Source organism: Mauremys mutica, chromosome 4, assembly GCF_020497125.1.
Source record: "Mauremys mutica isolate MM-2020 ecotype Southern chromosome 4, ASM2049712v1, whole genome shotgun sequence".
Lineage (NCBI taxonomy): Eukaryota > Metazoa > Chordata > Testudines > Geoemydidae > Mauremys > Mauremys mutica.
Genome location: NC_059075.1, coordinates 18,186,117 through 18,206,188, shown reverse-complemented (window position 1 = coordinate 18,206,188; position 20,072 = coordinate 18,186,117). Strand labels below are relative to the sequence as shown.

General features: G+C 44.8%; 1 protein-coding gene across 3 annotated transcripts in view; it reads left to right on the top strand.

The window, feature by feature from the left end:
• The window catches only part of CEP170B (centrosomal protein 170B), an 88,079-nt gene that overhangs the window by 31,266 nt on the left and 36,741 nt on the right, over positions 1 to 20,072 (top strand). Inside the window, exons 5-9 of one of the 3 annotated variants that reach the window (XM_045014964.1) lie at positions 544 to 602; positions 1,998 to 2,136; positions 13,610 to 13,723; positions 14,879 to 15,355; positions 18,624 to 19,387. In XM_045014964.1, coding sequence (XP_044870899.1) covers positions 544 to 602; positions 1,998 to 2,136; positions 13,610 to 13,723; positions 14,879 to 15,355; positions 18,624 to 19,387 — 1,553 coding nt within the window. The other 2 variants (XM_045014966.1, XM_045014965.1) reach the window with 2 other exon arrangements.

Genomic DNA, 20,072 nt, shown 5'->3' with positions numbered 1-20,072 from the left:
CATGAGTATTGCCCTTTTGGGGAGGTTTTAGCATTTCACTCCCCCCCCCCCCAGTTACTCTCCACACAAGAAGCTAATACTGACCAAAAACTTGTTAGCGCAGAGCAGGATTGAGCCCTGGTCCTATGTGGCTATGCAGGGAACTAAAGCTACCCATCCTCCGCTTGCACAACCACATAGGACTATTCCAGTTATGGCTTGGGCATTGAGGGGGACGGGCAGGAGGAGCTGTGAGTGAACAGTCATGGCTCTGAATTCCTTCCCACGGCTCCTCCTGGTCCAGTCCAGCTGTGTATCACACAGTGCTGTGCCTAAAGGCTAAATATAGCCTCTAGAAATCGATCTATATGTTGCAAAATATGCAGTGTCGTTTTAAGGCAATAATTATATTGGGCTGTTTAGTTCTGGTAGAGTGACGACAACTTTCAGTTTCTTCATCAATTTTTTCCTTTTAGGCTTTTCCAGTTGTATAATCACGTCTGTTTCAGCTACAGTATCGCTATGTATTTAATTCCTTCCCTGCTTCCTTAACAAGTGCCGTACATTCTAACATGTATGTCTTGGAACAAATTCAACACAAAGTACCAGAGGAAGCATTAAAGGTAAGCACGCATGTTGTTTTTGTATGGAGATACTGGTACTTGTGAAGCGATGACAGCATTAAACAGAAAAACCCTTCAGCATGTTCTTAAACAACATCCTACCTTTTTCAGCACACCGGTGACAGCTTTGATAATGAATTATGGAAAAAACCACAACTTAAGGTTTCCCTTCAAAATGTGCTTGGGAGGACCTCACCTTGAGGATAGATGTATCTCCCAGCTAGCCCAGGTCTACTCTGTCCTTTCCCAACACTAGCATCTAACTGAAATTATTTATGATTTCATGACTACCTGCTAAACAAAGGGCACTTTAGCGTATAAAGATGAACCCTCAGCACATTCAACTTTTCTTCAGCAGGAAATCAATGTCCTCCTAGAAATTAAGCAATGAAGAGTGAATACCTTTCTCTGGGTGCTGTGGCTTATGTCAGCCCCTTAATGCTTCCTCCAATGAGCCAACGTTTGCTCAATTTACTCTCAGTAACAATCTCAATTTCAATAGCCTCTTTGTCTCTCCAAAGATCCTAGATCTTCCTTATGACTTTCCTTATAGAGCAGTTTCACGTACTTCAATGAAATGGCTCCCCTAAGCATGAGCTGCAGGATCAGATACAAAGCATACCAGACTCACTTCACCCATGACAGAAAGTCAGGCCCCTCTGGGGTGGAATGCCATAGGTGTTTCACAGCTCACAGCAACACTACACAGCACTTAGAACAAGAAATACCAATGCCAAATGTCAACCTTCAATTGACAGCTATAGTCTCACACCCCAGGTTCCATATTTGTCTACTTGTGTAGGAGGGTAGGACTGGGTGAATCATTGATTGAACTTACTCAGACCTGAGTTTTATGGAAACACCCTCTTCTGTAGATCCAATTAGATCATTGAACACTACCCAGCTGTAAGGGGAACCTAACTTTTTATGCAATACAGCTTTCCGCGCCTTCTGTCCAGATGTGAGACAATTAATGATAAAATATGTTGAGGTGTCACTGAAGCCTTAAGAGAAGGTAGATAAAAGGATGGGTTTGGAAGACTTCATCATGCTGTTGTGAGACTAAAGAGCGGTGAGAGGGTTCAGTATTTGAATCCCGAATGGAAGGGGCGTTCATTCTAACTGTCTTTAGGTTATTTTTTAAAGTGTTTCCTAATGAGATGTTTCTTGGGGCAATGTCACTTAATATCCTTCTAAATAAGGTATTTGAAAGCTTCTCAGCTGGTGTTTATATAACGCCATAGCCTTTGTTCAGGCACGTCTTTTATTCTTGTTCTCGAGCACAGCCACGATATTTGTTCTTCTATGATCACATGGGGAGATAGTTTGCTCTTTTCATTGCCTGTTGCATGGCACTGCATAGCCTTGTCCACATTTTTGCTTCTGTATCTGCAGCACGAAAAGTATACTAGCCAACTTCAGATGAGTTTCAAGGGCACCATGATGAAAAGGGTGGAGCAGCCGGTGGAACATGGTGGTTATACTGAATCCCCGCAAGCAAAACTGGAGAGAGGAGAGAAGAAAGCAATTACAGGTACTTGCTCAGAAACCAGTTAGTCAGGTTTCAAAACAGTCACTTCCAGTGCATCTTGATTTCTTTGCTGATTCAGAATTGAACTCCAGTAATGCAGGCTACTTTTAGAAGCAATTTTAAGTATTCTTGTTTCAGACAATGAGCCTGGCTGTCTCTTATGCAGTCTTCAGGAGAAATTTGCCAGTCTGACATTACAAGAGAGCTGTGCTATTGCAATGGTATTTGCAGTGGGATGTGGGCAGAGCAGGTCTGGCTAATTCTTGGCACCTGTCTGGTTTATTTTTAATTTCTTACCCGGGAGCTGGCGCACGAATGGTGTGAGTGACTCAGCTTGGAAAATGCCAGGCTTCTGTGGATGGGCGCCAACATGCAGGGGATGGCGGCAGTATTGGATTCACTGTAAAAGCCCTTTGTGGTCTTAAGTAACTGCACTTCCTAACGTGATGGGGGGGATTGACCTCTGTTGTATTTCGGGATGGGTGGATTGCTGCAGGAAGCATAAGGACCATAGTGAACCTTTTCAGTTCAGCTGAGCCCCTTCCGATATCTTCTCCCCCACTCCCTTTGTCTGCTTACCCCACCTCTGTGCTCCTCTTCCCCGTGTCTAATCCCAGCCAAGATGCCTCCAGCTTCTTCCCTACCCCTATGGTGTTAACAGCCTCTCCATTTACTTTACGCTCATCAGAGCCGCGATGCAGCCCCTTTAGTGGTGCCCAAAGTGCATCGCTTAACTTTGGAGCTTGAGGTGTGAGATGAGCAATGATCAGCGGTAATGCACTCTGGTGGCTTGTTGCCTGCCATGCATTCTAGAAGCCCCAAAGTGCCAGGAAAGTTGAAGTAAGCAGTAACCTGTGGCCTAGCAGAGAGGCTCTCAGACATACTGAATGGGCCCTGTAGACCCGCAAAGGAAAGAGAGGTAGGTGGCAAGAGGGAAGGGGCTGGGGGAACATTGTGTGGTTAAGGGAGGAGATGCAGGGCCTGGGTTGCAGGAGAAGGATGAGAGGGGTGTGTGGATTTGGTACAAAATCTTTGTAGAAGCATCTGACTATTTAGATATTCAGGTGGATCTGTCACTAGTCCTTGCCAGACTGAATGTGGTGACCTTAATCTGCCATATTGTGTATTGCCCTTGTGAAAATCCCACTAAGCTGGGAGAGTGTATTAAAGCAGCATAGCATTTCTCCTCTGTATTTTCCCCGTTCTTCACTCCTGCTGTGTGTGAAAGCACACATGCGTTCCTGCTCCTGACTCTCATTCCCTGCTCCACTTTCCATGTGTCCTGGTGTCACTCTTACTTGTAGTGAATACAGCAGACGTGGCACATTCCGCCTTGCCTCCTCAGGAATTGTTCACAAGCGCTCAGTTAGAGGGATGAGCTTGGCTGTGATTAGCTGTGACACAGAAGAGGGTGAAAGGAGATGAATTATATCTTGGCTTTGGGGAAAAGTGTCTAGCCCTAGTGTGACATGAGCCAGATTCTTGAAACGAATTGCAAATATCCAGTTTGTATGCTCCAAATGTAATTAATTTACATTTGTCACTTACTGGCTGACATCTTGGCAGCATGCAGGGATTATGCAGGCGCTTTCTTACTTTGGTTCTTTTTATCACTTGTCACCTTGCAAAATATGCAGGACTTTTTTTTTTATTGTTTTCCGATTGAACCCATGTAAGGTAGGCAGTTGATATTTGGAAATATCTGCAAAGGCAGCATCTAATGTGATACCTCAAGCACGGTGACCTACTTTCCTGGTGTGTAATTCTTGCTAACCCATATTTAATTTTCACTCGCAGGAACAAAACTTAGGCGAATCCATAATGATTCAGATTGCCTAGGAGGGGTGAATTTTAAGGATTGTGTTGCTTGCTCCCACTGCTCAGTGTCCAGTCTGGCAAGAGGTTGAGTGTCCTCTGCAAAGTGCTGAGCTGCTGCTGCTGAGCCCATTGAAGGAAGTGGGAGTTGAGGGTGCTGAGTATTTTGAAGGAGGCACTCAGCACTTAGCAGGATGGGACCCAGTGGCCCTCACCCACAGCCCACCGAAATCAATGGAAAGAGCTTGATGGGCTTTGGATCAGGCCCGCAACCCTTGGGAAGAGGAACTAGCAGAGATCATACTTAGCCTGCATCAGAGTTTGACTCATTCACTTTGTCTTCAGAGATACATGCAGTTTTACTCTGTGTTTTTTGAGGATTGGCAGTGTTTTAAAATCATTATGTTCTTACTGCCATTGATATCTTTCCAGCAAGTGGGTTTACTTAGCAGGACCGCCCCCGGGGGTGATGGGGGGGCAATTTGCCCTGGGCCCCACGAGCCCTGACCCGGTGGCGGTCTGGGTCTTCGGCGGCATTTCGGCGGTGGGGGGCCCTTCAGTGCTGCCGAAGACGCGGGGCAACTGAAGGGCCCCCCGCCGCCGAAATGCCCCCGAAGACCCAGACCGCCGCCGGGTGAGTGCAAGCGCCGCAGCTCCCCTGCTTTGCCCCAGGTCCCCTGAATCCTCTGGGCGGCCCTGTTACTTAGGGGCAGTGGGAAAGAGGCTTTGGAGAGAGAACCGTTCTGCTAAGCCTGTAGGTATTTAGTAATTTGCTTGTAGCAAATTAAAGCACGATCTGTGGTGACAATGGCCTTTAAAAATCTATATTATAGTTCCAGTGGGAGGAAAGGGAGCAGAGAGGCAGGGCTTTTAGAGGAGGGGAGGTTTTAAAAAAACCCAAAAACGCTAGAGCAGGTTAGGAATGGGGGATGATATTGAAAACAATGAATCAGAAAGAGGGATCTCAACTGTGCTTTTCTGTTTATTCTTTCCCATAATACCCAATAAATCTTTATACTATTAAAAAAAGAATCCTTGTGACTTTTTTCAGTGTATTGCCTTTAAAGTGCAACATATAATCAACCATTGGCGCTTGCTCCTACAGGATGTTATTGAGGCAAGTAGCTTAAATTAATTGAGGATTAGAAATGCTTATGAATAAGAAAAGCAGCCACAGGTTGACTAGCTAGTGTTAAAAATAAGCAGTATTAGTTCTCATGCTTTATGGGATAAGCTGATCCCTGGCTGGATTAGGGAGACATAACTCCCCATGTAAATGGTGTTGCACAATTACTTTGCATTATGCAGATCTGAAGACTGTCTCTGGAGCACTTGCCATTGGCTGTGGCATATTGGGCTAGATGGACCATAGGTACGTTTTGACATGACAGCTCCTGTGGTCTCCGTGCATAATTATAGATTGGTCATACAAAGAGTGATGTGTACATAAACATCCTGCAATCCTAGAGTGTAGCTATTTGAACATACTATTGTTGTAGCTTAAAAACAGTGTGGTGCGTTTTTTTTTTTTAATCCTTTAGTATTCCGAACCTTACAGTGCTGGCAGATCAAAATAAACACTGATGGCTTGATTTTAAGAAGCGTGGCATGCCCAGAGCTCCCATTTGAAATTGGTGCCTGTGTAAACAGGGCCATAATTTTTAATTTCCTTCGAATTCTGTGAAACAGTCTGCATACAAGTGACCATTGGTTAACTGTACTGCTGGGTGCTGGAGAGGACAGAGGGTCTTGTGCTTGTGGCACTGGATTGGGACTCCGGAGATCTGGTTTCAGTTTCTGCCTCTCCCACAGAGTTCCTTGGACTAGTCATTTGGGCCTCCATTTCCCATCTGTAAAATGGGGATAATACCTCCTTTGTGTCTGTCTTCCTGACTAGATTGGAAGCTCTTTGGGAGAGGGGCTGTCTCTTATCCTCTGTTTGAACAGCACCTAAAACAATGGGCCTCTGATCTCTCCTGGGTCTCAAGGCGCTACCATAATACAAGTAATAATATTGATAAAAGTTTAAACCTACTCTTGAGGATGAGGAACTATAACATTTGTAACTGCTTTGCTGGAGTGCTTGCTTCTGACAGTTCTGTGTAGTTAAATTGTGGGGTCCTGTAAATGAAATGGGCAGTTTTCAAGTCCTGGGGCCAAATCCGTCACTGGAGCAAGCTGGTGCAGCTCACGTGGAGTCAGTGGGAGCTGTTGCTGCTTGTGTAGTGGTGGATTTAGCCCTTGGGCTACTTTCCCCCTGAGGTCATGGTAACAGCTGCATTAGAGGATAGGAGAAACCACCATCTGAGATATGCAGCGATCTATATCTATATCTATATCTCATCCGATCCAGTTTCGAGGAACCTACAGCACATCAAATACTGACTAAATAATTGATACAAATAAGTTTGGCCATTGCAATGCAAAAACCTCCAATATTAATGTATACTCACATCAGTTACAAGAGACCATGGTATAGGTTTACCCCACTTAAAAAAAAACCCTTACAGATAAAAACTGCCAAGGATTTCTTTAGCTTCCCCCCCCCCCCCAGGTAAATTGTAATCTACTATTAGAAAAAACGATAGAGGTTTTAGGAATTACTTGACTTAAAATATTAAAATTGGATCTTTCCCCACCCCCAGGCCTATTCCTTAATGAGCCTGCTATACTACATCTTCTGAAGGTGGAAGTTGTGCTATTAATAATGAATCAAAAAAGGCTTGACTGAGGCAGCGTAGATTTCGGATGCTTTTGTTGGGAATAGCAAGCTTCAAAAACTGGTTATGCGCTCGTCAGCAAAGGAATTTACCATTATTGTCTCTTTTCCTTCGTAATTTGAACCTTATTTGGGCTACTGGGTAAGTACCAGCCTTTGGCACTAAACCAGGAGGCTGCCAGGAACCCCATCAGTTATATTATCAAAGAAATGGAACCCCATCGTGATCAAAGCTGCGTGTGTAACTTGAGAGCTTTCTCCCAGGAAGCTGTCCGAGTGGCTGCCTTAATGCATAGTTTCCTCTTTTCCTTGTTCAGCTGGATTGCATTTTTGGTCCTGACCCTTGTTGCCTTATCACATTTTTTTTCCCCCCAAGACTACTCATTACAGGAATACATTGCTGAACGGAACACATGCACGTCGGTAGCCTTCTCTGCATGACACTGTCACCAATAATTCAACATTTATCTAGCTGAATGGTCATGCTGATCTCAGTTCTGTCATCCACAAGAATAGTTTTCAGACTTTCGGCCTGAATTTCTGAGCCAAGAAATATGTTTGAATGAATTGGCATCATCTGGACAGATTGGCATGACACTGGGATCGGTGGTAATGGGCTGCTATCAGTTAGACTGACCGTAATATGGTTTAAATGACTGAGTGGTTATTTTTCATTTATGCGCCTCATAGCACCAGCAGTTTGGGCAGTTCCCATGTTTCTGTGCATTTCCCAACAGCCCTGTGGAAAAAAAGCCAAAAAACTGTGGCTTTAAGGCGACTTGTGTGTAAGGTGGTTGGTGTGTATAATAGGGCGGGCAAAATCGTATAATCCATAATTCCCCACAGAATGTAAGAAATTCTCCTTTTGGGGCCAGATCCTCAGTTGGTGTAAACCAGTGTAGCTCTGCTGAAGTCAGTGGACCTATGCAGATTTACATCAGCTGAGGATCTGACCCTTTGGGTTAGAGTTGAAAGTTAGCAAGCTCCACTCACTTAATAGAATTGCTTATTTAAAATCGGGTTTAATTTAGAAGCTAAAATGTGATAGGAAATTAATTGTTCCTACAAAAATATTTTAGCCAGCCATAAAAAGAGAGAAACGCGGTCACCTCCCCCTCCCCTTCTAGCTGTGCCCTTTGCATTCTTCTTGGAAGTTGGGTGGAATGAAGTTGTAATTTATTCCCTTATCTTTAGGATGATCAGGGACAGCAGATAAACCCCAAAACAAATGGAGTTTTTTACCCCCCACCCCAAATATTTAATCTTAAAATACTGATACTTATTAACATACCACGTACAATCTGGTCTTGCCATCAAAGCCATGTGGGCAGACTCTGTGCGCTGTTCGGTGCCCCCTAGGAGGTGGAGGGCATTAATTGGCTTTCAATCCTGGCAGTGTAAGGTAGAGCAGACTTTAGGCTGCTCTGATGAGTGCTGGCTGGAATGGCCACCCAGAGCAATGCACTCTGACCATGCCTCTTCCAACTTCGATATGTTCCTTACACTGGGCATTGTGCCATCTTTGTCACCCATGGATCCCCTACACCAGGGGAATACCCAGCTGCCCCTCTAGGGCTGCTGGAGCAGCATAAAGCAGCTGGAAAGAAGGGCTGAGGATCCCGCTAGTCCATTTTTGTTTTCTTTTTTTTTTTTTTTTTTGCTTCTCTCCCCCCCCCCCACGTTCCATTCTGTCTTCACAGATGCATAAGAACGGCCATACTGGATCAGACCAATGGTCCATCTAGCCCAGTATCCTGTCCTACAACAGTGGCCAATGCCAGGTGCTTCAGAGGGGATGAACCAAACAGGCAATCACCAAGTGATCCATGCTCTGTCATCCATGCCCAGCTTCCGGCGGTCAGCGGTTTAGTGACTCCCAGAACGTGGGGTTGCATTCCTGATCACTTTGGCTAATAGCTATTGATGGACCTATCCGCCAGGAACATATCTAATTCTTTTTTGAACCCTCTTACAGTTTTGGGCTTCACAACATCTCCTGACAATGAGTTCCACAGTTGACTGTGTGTTATGTGAAGAAGTACTTCCTTTTGTTTGTTTTAAACCTGCTCCCTATTAATTTCATTGGATGACCCCTGATTCTTGTGTTATGTGAAAGAGTAAATAACACTTCCTTGGTCACTTTCTCCACACCATTCAGATATCTATCATATCCCACCTTAGTCATCTCTTTTCCAAGCTGAATATTCCCAGTCTTTTTAATCTCTCCTTACATGCAAGCTGTTCCATACCATTAATCATTTTTGTTTCCCTGCTCTGTACCTTTTCGAATTCTAATGTATCTTTTTTGAGATGGGGCAGCCAGAACTGCATGCAGTATTCAAGATGTGAGCATACCATGAATGTATATAGTGGCATGATGATATTTTCTGTCTTATTATCTATCCTTTTCCTCATGGTTCCTAACATTCTTTCAGCTTTTTTGACTGCTGCTGCACATTGAGTGGATGTTTTCAGAGAACTTGGATCCCTTTCTTGAGTGGTAACAGATAAATTGGACCCCATCATTTTTTATATATAGTTGGGATTGTTTTCCAATGTGCATTACTTTGCATTTATCAACATTGAATTTCATCTTCCATTTGTTGCCTGGTCCCCCAGTTTTGTGAGATCCCTTTGTAACTCTCTGCAGTCTGCTTTGGACTTAACTACCTTGAGTAGTTTTGTATCGTCTCAAAACGTTGCCATCTCACTGTTTACACCTTTTTCCGGATCATATATGAATATGTTGAACAGTACTTGTTCTTGTACAGACCCATGGGGGAGTCCACTATTTTACCTCTCTCCAGTCTAAAAACTGACCGTTTATTTCTACCCTTTGTTTCCTGTCTTTTAGCCAGTTACTGATCCATGACAGGACCTTCCCTCTTATCCCATGACTGCTTACTTTGCTTAAGAGCCTTCCATGAGGGACTCTGTCAAAGTCTTTCTGAAAGTCCAAGTAATCTGTATCCACTGGATCCCCCTTGTCCATATATTTGTTCACGCCTCAATGAATTCTAGTAGATTGGTGAGGCGTGATTTCCCTTTACAGAAGCCACATTGACCCTTCCCTCAACAAATCATGTTAATCTATGTGTCTGATAATTCTGTTCTTTGCTATAGTTTCAACCAAATCCTCCCCTAAGGGATGTCCCTGCCTGAACCACATGCTCCTATGCACCTGTTGGCCTTCCCCCAGCCCGTAGTTTAAAAACTGCTGTATGACCTTTTTAATTTTTACATGCCAGAAATCCGGTTCCATTTTGGTTTGGCTGGAGCCCATCCTTCCTGTATAGGCTCCCTCTTTCCCAAAAGGTTCCCCAGTTCCTAATAAATCTGAACCTCTGCTCCCTACACCATCGTCTCATCCACACATTGAGACCCTGCAATTCTGTCAGAACTAAGAGACGACTAAGGGGGATATGACAGAGGTCTATAAAATCATGACGGGTGTGGACCAAGTAAATAAGGAAATGTTATTTACTCCTCATCACACTAGAATTAGGGGTCACCAAATGAAATTAATAGGCAACAGGTTTAAAACAAGCAAAAGGAAGTATTTCTTCACACAGCGCACAATCAACCTCTGGAACTCTTTGCCGGCAGATGTTGTGAAGGCCAAGACTTACAACAAGAACTAGATAAGTTCTTGGAGGATAGGTCCATCAATGGCTATTAGCCAGGATGAGCAGAGATTGAAAACTATGCTCTGAAGTGTCCCTATCCTCTGTTTGCCAGAATGGGCAACACAGGATGGATCACTTGATGATTACCTGTTCTGTTCATTTCCTCTGACGCACCTGGCATCAGCTACTGTCGGAAGACAGGTTACTGAGCTACATAGACCATTGGTCTAACCCAGTATGGCCGTTCTTAAAGGTTTTGGTCAGTTCTTACTCCTTTTTTAAATGGTTTGCCAGTCCCTATTTGTGATACCTATCGCTTAGCAATTACAATTCATTCATGGTGAGAAATCTTCCTCCTTTGAATTTTTAAAGGCCGCAGGAGCACTGTGAACGTAGCTTTCTTTTAAACGCTGTGGGGAGAAAGTACATAAAATAAGTTTTCAACCTCACTTGATCTGTACTCCTACGAGAGACAATATGTTTATAATTTCCGTACATGAAGAAAAGCCCTTGGGAAGGGCCTGTGGTCAGTAAATGCTGTATTTTTAAAACAAAATTACTATATTTGGACTGTCATTTTCAAAGCCAGCATTCCGGATTTATTAGTTTCTCAATCAGATTTCTTCTCAGATATTCCAAGCAGTGGTTGTTAGGTTTGGGGGAGGGGTTAACTCGTCCTTCAGACGTACTTTTTAACTGTATATCCTATTGTTGCCATAGCAATAAGAACTAATTCCCACCCTTTCCACACTAAGCTGGCAAGATAGATCAGTGCAGCGGCAGTCCGACGATTCCTTTCAACAGCTCAGTGTGTGGTTTTAAAGCACAAGTCAAGTAACCGCTGTCTAGGCAGCCGTAACGTGAATATGATGCCATAGAAGAAGTCAGGATTTAAAATTACGTCCAATAATGGACATGCTGATAGCTGCTATTGCTGGAGGCATCTAATGCATAGGTATGAGAGGCTCAAGAGTACAGATATGCATGCTTGTGAAATTGCTATGAACACCTGCTAGCCCAAGTGTGCCATCCACTCTTGGTCCCCACCATGCTGAGAATGACAAATGAAAGCTATTTTACTTGCCTCTTTAAATAAGCAAAGAAAACTTTGTCTCAGGTAAGCTGGGGGGTATAATCTTTACTCTTTACATTACAGTAGCATCCAGAGGCCCTAATCAGGTTCAGCTAAATGTTTTACAAACCTGTGAAGAAATGCCCTGAATACCTAGGACCCATCCTAGGACCCTGATCTTAATTAACTTCAGTGGGGAATTCGCACCATATGATTCAGCTGACCAATCAAAACTGGCATTGCCAAGGCACCTTCCAGAAAAAAGAGTGATGAACAATAAATGGTAACCGTTTCCCATGGGGAGGGGGACGCGGTGGAATATAGAAAATTTCTAGAAAGTCTGGTTATGTTCATGCAAATGTTTGAGGTTTTTCCCCATGTGACCAGATTTCATGGGGACAGTGTTTTTGAATGAAACTTTTTGATCAGTTCCATTAGCCATCATTTTCTCATAACAAAGCCCTGACATTGCACTGAGATCTGTTTGAGTGAATCCCTGAAATCGCATAGCGCTTTATTGAATCCCAACACAGGAGACATCTGCCTGAGTAGAGGTTACTGCAGGATCAAAGCTAAGTGGCTACCAAGCAACTGTATGAGTTGTGTGAGTTGTACTTTGCACGATATGAGTTACATGGTGTTATCCAGCAACTCTAGAACTCTAGGTTTCTTTCACTCTTTGGGGCAGGGACCATCTCTCTCTTTTGTGTGTGCATGTGTGTGGCGGGAGGGCAGATGGCCAGTGCTATGGGGCCCTGATTATAGAAACAATTAATCATTCTGCAGGCTCATAACAAGGTTGTGCAGATTTGCTCATGACAATATTTATGTATCAACCTGAAATTCATCCTTATGTATCAACCTGAGAGTCATCGTCTGTAATTCATAAATGCCAATCCAGCTTTTCATTGGAGAGTGAGTGAGGGAGTGGAGTTCGGTGTATAGTGTGCTCAGCCCATAATGAGTCTGAGTTGCCTTTGGTTACTTTCTGTGGCTTTGTGGGCTGAAGATAGCGTGGTGGCCACACAGAGGATCTATGTCTCTCGCTCTAGTCTTGGGGAAGTAATGGGGGAAATGATTTCTTCCCACCCCTGCGCTGTATCAGTCTCCTCTTTCCAATATAAACGTTGCATGGTTCAGATCAGCATCAACATTCAGCACAGGTCATTGCTCAGGGTGGGATCCATGGGTTGGAATGAAGGTCGCTGACAGAAATCTGGAGCGTGCCCAGCTGAAACTGGTTTAAATGTCAAGAGCTAACACCACTTCCACCCATGTGCCTGGCGAGGGGAGAGAGTCTCCCACGGGACACTGAGAAAGGATTTGTAATGAGGCTCAGCGTATCCCAGCACAAGGAACCGTGAGATGTGCCCTGGTAGCACCGGTGTAGATGGAGGATCTTGCAGCAGCAGCATGAGTGTCGTTTCACAGTGTGGCTGCTGTCTCTCATGCTGAGCTACTGCAAGAGAAATAACTTGACTGCAGCTCACTTAACTCTGCAGTGAAAAGTCACCGTAAGAGAGTGCCAGCCCGATCCTGTTGTTCAGGATTGGGGTTGTAGGCAGGATTTGGCTTTTACTGCAGACTTCGTCTTAGTTATACCTCCCCTCCCCTTTACTACTTTGTATTTCCATACTGAGCCCAGTCCTGCAATCCATCAAAGACAAAGCTCCCATGATTTTCACCTGGAGGTTTGCATCCAATAGAACTGCAGGATTGGGAACTGTAAGTTTAAAGAGACACAGTTAAATCCTCCATTAAGATGCCCATGACTGTTGAAAACCTGGAAGAATTTAAATTTCACTTTTTTTCACATTTATTTTGCGTTTTGCTCAGCTGGGACAATGAATTGTGGTAGAGTCACTCTTTGGTTTCTCGGCAATAATATAATGCTACCGTCTCGGTTTGCAGCACAGCAGGGCATACTTAAAATCCAAAAGAAAACAGACAGTCTTCATTGCAATTTCTCTCCTTTTTTTGCCCCTTCTTTCTTTCTCCCTGCTCCCCTCACCAACCAAAACTTGGGGTCTGAACTAAATTGGGAGGAGACACTGGCAGTTTGAGCCAACAATATTTTGTAGTGAAATGCTGGAAAATTGCTTGAGTATAAGAAAGTCCATTGAGACTCCATCAGTCCACTTGCACCTCCCTGTTAGCAGACTGTACTCTGTTGCCTTTATGAATCTGATAGCCAACACCTACTGATATTTGCTGTTATGGTAACTTCTTGCTTTCCCTTCCCAGAGACAGCTCCTTATCGCACACCCCTTTATGGTCAGCCTTCATGGTGGGGAGAAGATGATGCAAATAACAAACTAGAAAGGCAGGAGGACAGAAGGCAAGAAGAACATTATTCAGGTAATGGAGATGGTCTTTTGGGGAAAATTGATTCTTTTTATTTCCTGCTGCACGACACTCTCCTTCAGAATTCTAGTGACTAAGGGTACGTCTTCACTACTGGCCGTATCGGCGGGTAGCAATCAATTTCTCGGGGATCGATAGATCGCGTCTCATCTAGACGCAATATATCGATCCCCGAACGCGCTCCTGTCAACTCCGGAACTCCACTAACCCGAACGGCGGTAGCGGAGTCGACAGGGGGAACTGTGGACATCGATCCCGCGCCATGAGGACAGTAGGTAACTCGATCTAAGATACTTCGACTTCAGCTACACTATTCACGTAGCTGAAGTTGCGTATGTTAGATCAATCCCACCCCCCAGTGTAGACCAGCCCTCTAATTCCATGTACTCTTTAAATTTGCATTCAATTATAATATTTTTGTTTAAAACAAAATGGGAATAAGGGGAAATAAAATAATGTGTGTTTGCTTGACATTGTGTGAAATGATAGTGAAAGTTGCCTTGGTAATACACTTTTAAATCCAAATAAATAAATACCAAGAACACCACCCCAAGGGGCCTGCTTGATTTCTGTTAACACCATGAAGGATACTAATACATTATGAAATCAAGCTCCGATCCTAGCTTCATATCCTAAGGTAGTCCCATGGAAATCACTTGTGTGTCTAAAGTTAAGTAGAGACTGATGTGATCATGCAGGATCGGGGCTTACGAAATTACACTGAAGAATAAACTTGGCTATAGTTATTAACTGTGGGATGAAGTTGCACAGGAACCTAAGGACCACCCCAAGCCCCACCACCTTCTGCTCCATGTTCAAGGTCCACTTCATCATCCTGCCTTCTCTAACATAAACACAGAGCAACCTACAAATTCAGGGGGGAGCCAACCCAACAACCTCCCAAAATAAAACAAAAAACCTACCTAAATGTTGCACTGCACACACAATTCTTCTGGGGAGAGAGAGAGAACAAACCACACATAAGAGATGTTAGTCATGTTGCTTATTGAGGTTCTCAGATTCTACAGCGATGAGGGTGGTATACAAACAATCAAACTATACAGTTACCATGTATAGTAATTTAGGCTTTTAATCTAACATTGATGTGGTGCCTGTAGGGTGTGTTCTTCCATATTTTTGTATCTGTAGAAAGAACAAAGGAGATATCCCAGCATGAAGGGGAGATCAATGGTAATGTTATTGCTTATCGAGATTCCCAGGAACAGTCTGTGTATGCATTCAGAAGAGAACCTAGTTATTTTGAAATCCCAACGAAGGAATTCCAACAGCTGGCAAAATCTCCTGAAACACAGGTCCATGAAATCCCAACGAAGGACATTGATGCCGTGGTGCCACCTGTTGTGCAAAGCCATGCCTCTTTTACCATTGAATTTGATGACTGTACCCCTGGTAAAATAAAGATAAAAGATCATGTAACTAAGTTTTCACTCAGACAGAGAAGACCTTTCAGTAAGGATGCAGGTCACACAGAGATGATGTCAGCGGAGAGCAAGGTGGCTGATTGGCTGGTTCAGAATGACCCAAGTTTGATGAGAAGGCAGTCTCCGGGAGACGATGTGTACAGTACAAAGAGTGATCTTCCGGTTCATGTGAGGACACTGAAAGGTAAGCTGATGGTTTTCATGCTGGCTAGTCCATGTGCTTGCCTTCCAAGTACACCATAAATAGGGGGGAAAAATGTTGCCCTTTTTCTCAGCCCAAAGTTCGCAGGGTAAGAATCACTTCTCTGTGACAGGTATTTTTATAACCACTATCGACGCTTTTAAGCCTAGTTCAGCTGGCCGCTGCCCACCTGCTGGACATGGATGCCACTTGTGATGCTGGCAGTGGAATGCTCTAACCCGGTTCCCACCTGGCTTTATCACGGCGGGTCGTCAGACCTACTCGTCTCAAACAGTTTCAGTTTCAGATGTTCGAGTTTTTCTTCATGCTGTTAAGGCAGGTTAGAAACAGGTTTAACAGTTTGTTAATCTCTTCTCTTGGCCCCCTGTCGGGGTAGGAATGATGTTTGCTTTTTTAGCACTAGGTTCACAATTGCCAAATGTAGCTAATCGCCCTTGCTTTTGGTATAGAGTGGACAGTTACAATTCCGAGACAGTGGGGTGGGGGCTAGAGCTCCGGGGCAGAGTCTGAGGAGTGGGGACAGAGGTTATTGAAATTCCGTGCCATGGCTGTGAGAGAGGTTCTTTTCCTTAACCAAAGTGTATCTGAACTCCCCCTCCCCCACTATTTAGCTGTTCCAGGTGAACCCAGGTCGCCTGTCTTTGTGAAGAGGCACGCCTGTCACTGTGAGGTGTCTTCTGTCATCTCTTGCAGACAAGGAGGGGAAGATTTTCAAAGGCCCGAAATAGTTTGGTGTCCCACTGCTAGTGGCAGTCGGGCATCTAATCAACCTTTGGAAATTCCCCCCATGATCTATTTGACCTGAGCTAGTTTGTCTGCCTCTATCAGCCCAGTTCATTGTCAGATGGGGAAAAGGCAACATCTTGTGAATTTCCACCAGTTTGCTCATGGAGGCCTTGCAAGTGCTGGAGGAGCTACAGTTTGTAATCCTCCTGCCTGTTACCAAGGAGCGGGGCTGTCAGGTCCACCAATGGCTGAGATTAATGAGCCTTTACGGGATGGCAAGACACCAGCTTCCTTCAAAGGAGAAGTCACTAGGCCCTCGTCCAAAACACCATCTTCTGATGTTGACAGTCTTGCTTACCTTTGGCGTAATCTGCCGTGGTATGTAGTGTTTGTATAGCAAAGAAGCTCTGGTGTCTTCCAGGGTATGTCTACACTGCAATTAAACACTCACAGCTGGCTCTGGCTAAGGGCTGCTTAATTGTGGTGTAGACATTTGGGCTCAGCCTGCAGCCGAGCTCTGGGACCCTCAGAGGTGGGTGGTCCCAGAGATCGGGCTGCAGGCCGAGCTCGAACATCTACACCATGATTAAACAGCCCCTTTGCCCGAGTCAGCTGGCATGGGCCAGCCACGAGTTTCTAACTGCAGTGTAGACATACCCTATGCGACTGCGTTTTGTTGTCTCGGATGTGACCCTCGGCTGTAGTGTATGGGAATGCACCGGAATAGTGCTCTTCCTTTCCAGAGAGATGCCAGGGGCTGGTGGCAGGCATTTGCTCATCTGCCCCTAGGATTTACCCATATGGTGTTCTGTACAGCTGTGTGTGTCTCCACGCTCAGTGTCTACATGAGGTTGGGGGAGAGAGAGTGAGATAATGTGAAGTTTCAGTATGCGGATGATGCACGTAATTGTCTCCTTTTCATCAAATACCTAGTTAGTGTATATATCCATCTGTATGTAGGCAGAGGATTCTCTGATGAGAACTTTGCAACATTTATCCACGCCTTTTTGACCTCCAGATTGGTTTACTGTGTAACACGTTCCTATGTGGGGCTGTCTTCGAAGAACACTTGTAAGCTACGGTTGGCCACCTCCTTAATTAGCATTGTTGGCCCCAAGGAACATTTTACACCAGTTTTCTGAGGTCTTCACTGGCTGCTTCTTTCCTTTTGGAAACAATTCAGGCGTCTTGACATCAGGATGTAAATACTCTGTGGTTTGGGTCCTGGCCACCAGAGGAAAGATGTAGTCTCTTACTGACTCTTACTGTGCTGTCATAACATCTGAAATCATCCAGGGAACTTCTCACAGCCCCAAGATTTTAATGTTGAGAGTAGGGTTCCCAGCCCTTAACTTGAGAACTTGCTGCTCACCTCAGTCCAACAGAGACCAAGTTTACTGACCTTCAGGGCACAATACAAGGTCCATTTTCTTGCTCAGCCTTTTTCTTGAGGAAGGAGCTAGTGAGATCTTTGAAAGGCTACATTAGGGATTGAGTGTTAAATCATGATGCTCTTTACTGGTGTGGTTGGGCCACTTGCATTTGCAAAACAGGTGCAGTTTTCCTTTCAACTGCATGGTGTTAAACCTCTATCTCTTCTTACCATGCATGGGTACGGTCTAGAGTACAGAGGTCTTTTCCCAGTTCTCCTGATGACTTGCTGTAAGTCCTTGGGCAAGTCACCCACAGCCTGGATGCCTCCGATTCCTTCTTGGTTAAATGTTGGGGGGACCGGGGGAGATATTAAATGTTACAGAGATTCTGTACTAAAAATGTTACTACTTTTGGTGCAAAACAGAGCTTAATAAGCAAGAACCTTCCATAAAATAACCAAGTCAACCCTTGCCAGGAGGGTGAAGAAATGATGTGGAAGCCATATACATAACTTCTGGGAATTTTATGGCCTTAATCCTTTAGATAAAACTAAAAATCCTGCAACTCCTAAGGGGGAGAGAAAATAGAAGTTCAGGGGCACTTTAGCGATGAATTCCGTCAGCCTGCTGCTCTTTCATCATCTTGGTTTGAGTCCATGGAATGCAATCTACAGGGCTTTTGTTTTGCCTTGTTTTGTTTCCCCTGCTCTACAGGGTAATTTTTGTCCCGCAACAAATGATGCATAACAAGATAATCTTTGGGAGTAGTGAAATTGCACAGAATGGTAAAATAATTACTGTATTTATTTTGATTTAAATAATAAAAAAAGATGCACATAAAAAGCTCTAGATGCCCTGATGCATAATTAATTTTACAATAACAACAAAACCAAAACCCCAACCGTATTCAAAAAGGAACTCAATCAGCCAGCTCCCTACACCTCCTCCCCGTACTTCCCACCCTTTCATCATTCTGGGACGCAAACCCTCAGCTCTCTCTAAACAGCAGATCAAACAGTGTCTTTTGCAGCGTGCCCAGTATGAACTATTCCTTTACAAAGAAAAATCCAGGATTGACCGTGCTGGGAGGTGGTTACTAGGGTTACAGTGAAATGTTAGTGTAGGAATAAATTGTGTGTGATCATTTTCAGGTAACAGACATGAAGATGGGACGCAGAGTGATTCCGAAGACCCCGTTGCACCCACAGCAGAAAAGGAGACCACCAGCAATGACCATGCAGCTGAGCAAGCCAGGCTTCAGCGCCAGATCAGGCGCGACCCCCACGAAATGCTGCATAACCAGCAGGCCTTCGTCATCGAGTTCTTTGATGATGACACGCCTCGTAAAAAGAGGTCACAGTCTTTCACGCACAGCGCACACTCCTCCCAGAGCGACACGGATCCCGTGCCGAAAACTAAGGTGGAAAAGCGCAAAGCTGCCATGCCTGCTGAGAAGCTTGGTAGCCCAGTGCCACCTCCTCATCTGGCTGCCCAGGCAGGCAAGCCGGCCAGCAACTCCTCGGGGACACAGAGATCCAGCTCCTTTAAGAGAGAGAAGACAGAAGATCGGATCAGCTCTTCATCATCCTCTGCTTCAAGGCCGTCTGCAAAGAACTACGGCAGCATTGGGAGGAAGTCTAAAATTGCTCAGGATTTTGCTGCTGAGTATCTAAGGGAGAACTCTCAAGCTGGAAAGCTCAGCGCTGAGAATCCAGCACCTCTGCAGATGCCAGTGGCTCCCCGGGTAGTAATATCGTCTGCACCAGACCCTGCCACCACACCACCTACCGACCCAAAATTGGTCAAGACTAGGAAGCATGATGAGGAGGATAGTTTAAGTGAAACGGGCACATACACCATTGAGACGGAGTCACAAGATAAAGAAGTAGAAGAAGCTCGGAAAATGATAGATCAGGTAAAATCACTCCAGGGAACACCTCTTATAAACGTGATCACTGTTGGCCGACAAACCAGGGGTTGACCCAATGACCTCTAGGGTACGTCTACGCTGCAAAGTGGCAGCTCAGAGCCCAGGGCTACAGACTCGGGCCTATGGGCTTGTGTTAGAGTGCCAAAACAGCCTCCCCCCTCAGGCTACAGACCCTGAGCCTGAATGTCTGTATGTCCATTTGAGTGCTGTAACCTTGTTTGTAGACCTGGGCTCTGAGACGCTGCCGCTTGCAGTGTAGACGTACCCCTCGAGCCAAAAATATGAGCTGCGATGGCTTCAGCTAAAGGGTGTGAGTTGGATGGGAGCTCTAAGGGATTCCTGTCCTCTGTGGATCCAGCACAGAGGGGATCCTGTCACACATTCACGAGTGCGTTACACAGGCACCGTAAATGGGGGTAAAATATCCATTAAAACCCATCTGAAAAGGAGCAGGGGGACCTTATTGCAACTCGCATCTTTGTGTCCAAATAGGATTTACATGCAAAGGTACAAGAATGGCCTTGCAAATGTACCAGCAAAGAGCAACGTGATGCTCAAAATAATGAAGGGGTCGATTCTGCCAAGATTTGTACAAATGAGGGACTTTACACAACGGGACTGCTCGAATGCACAAGTCTTTGCAAGTTCAGGATCTAACTATGCATCATGC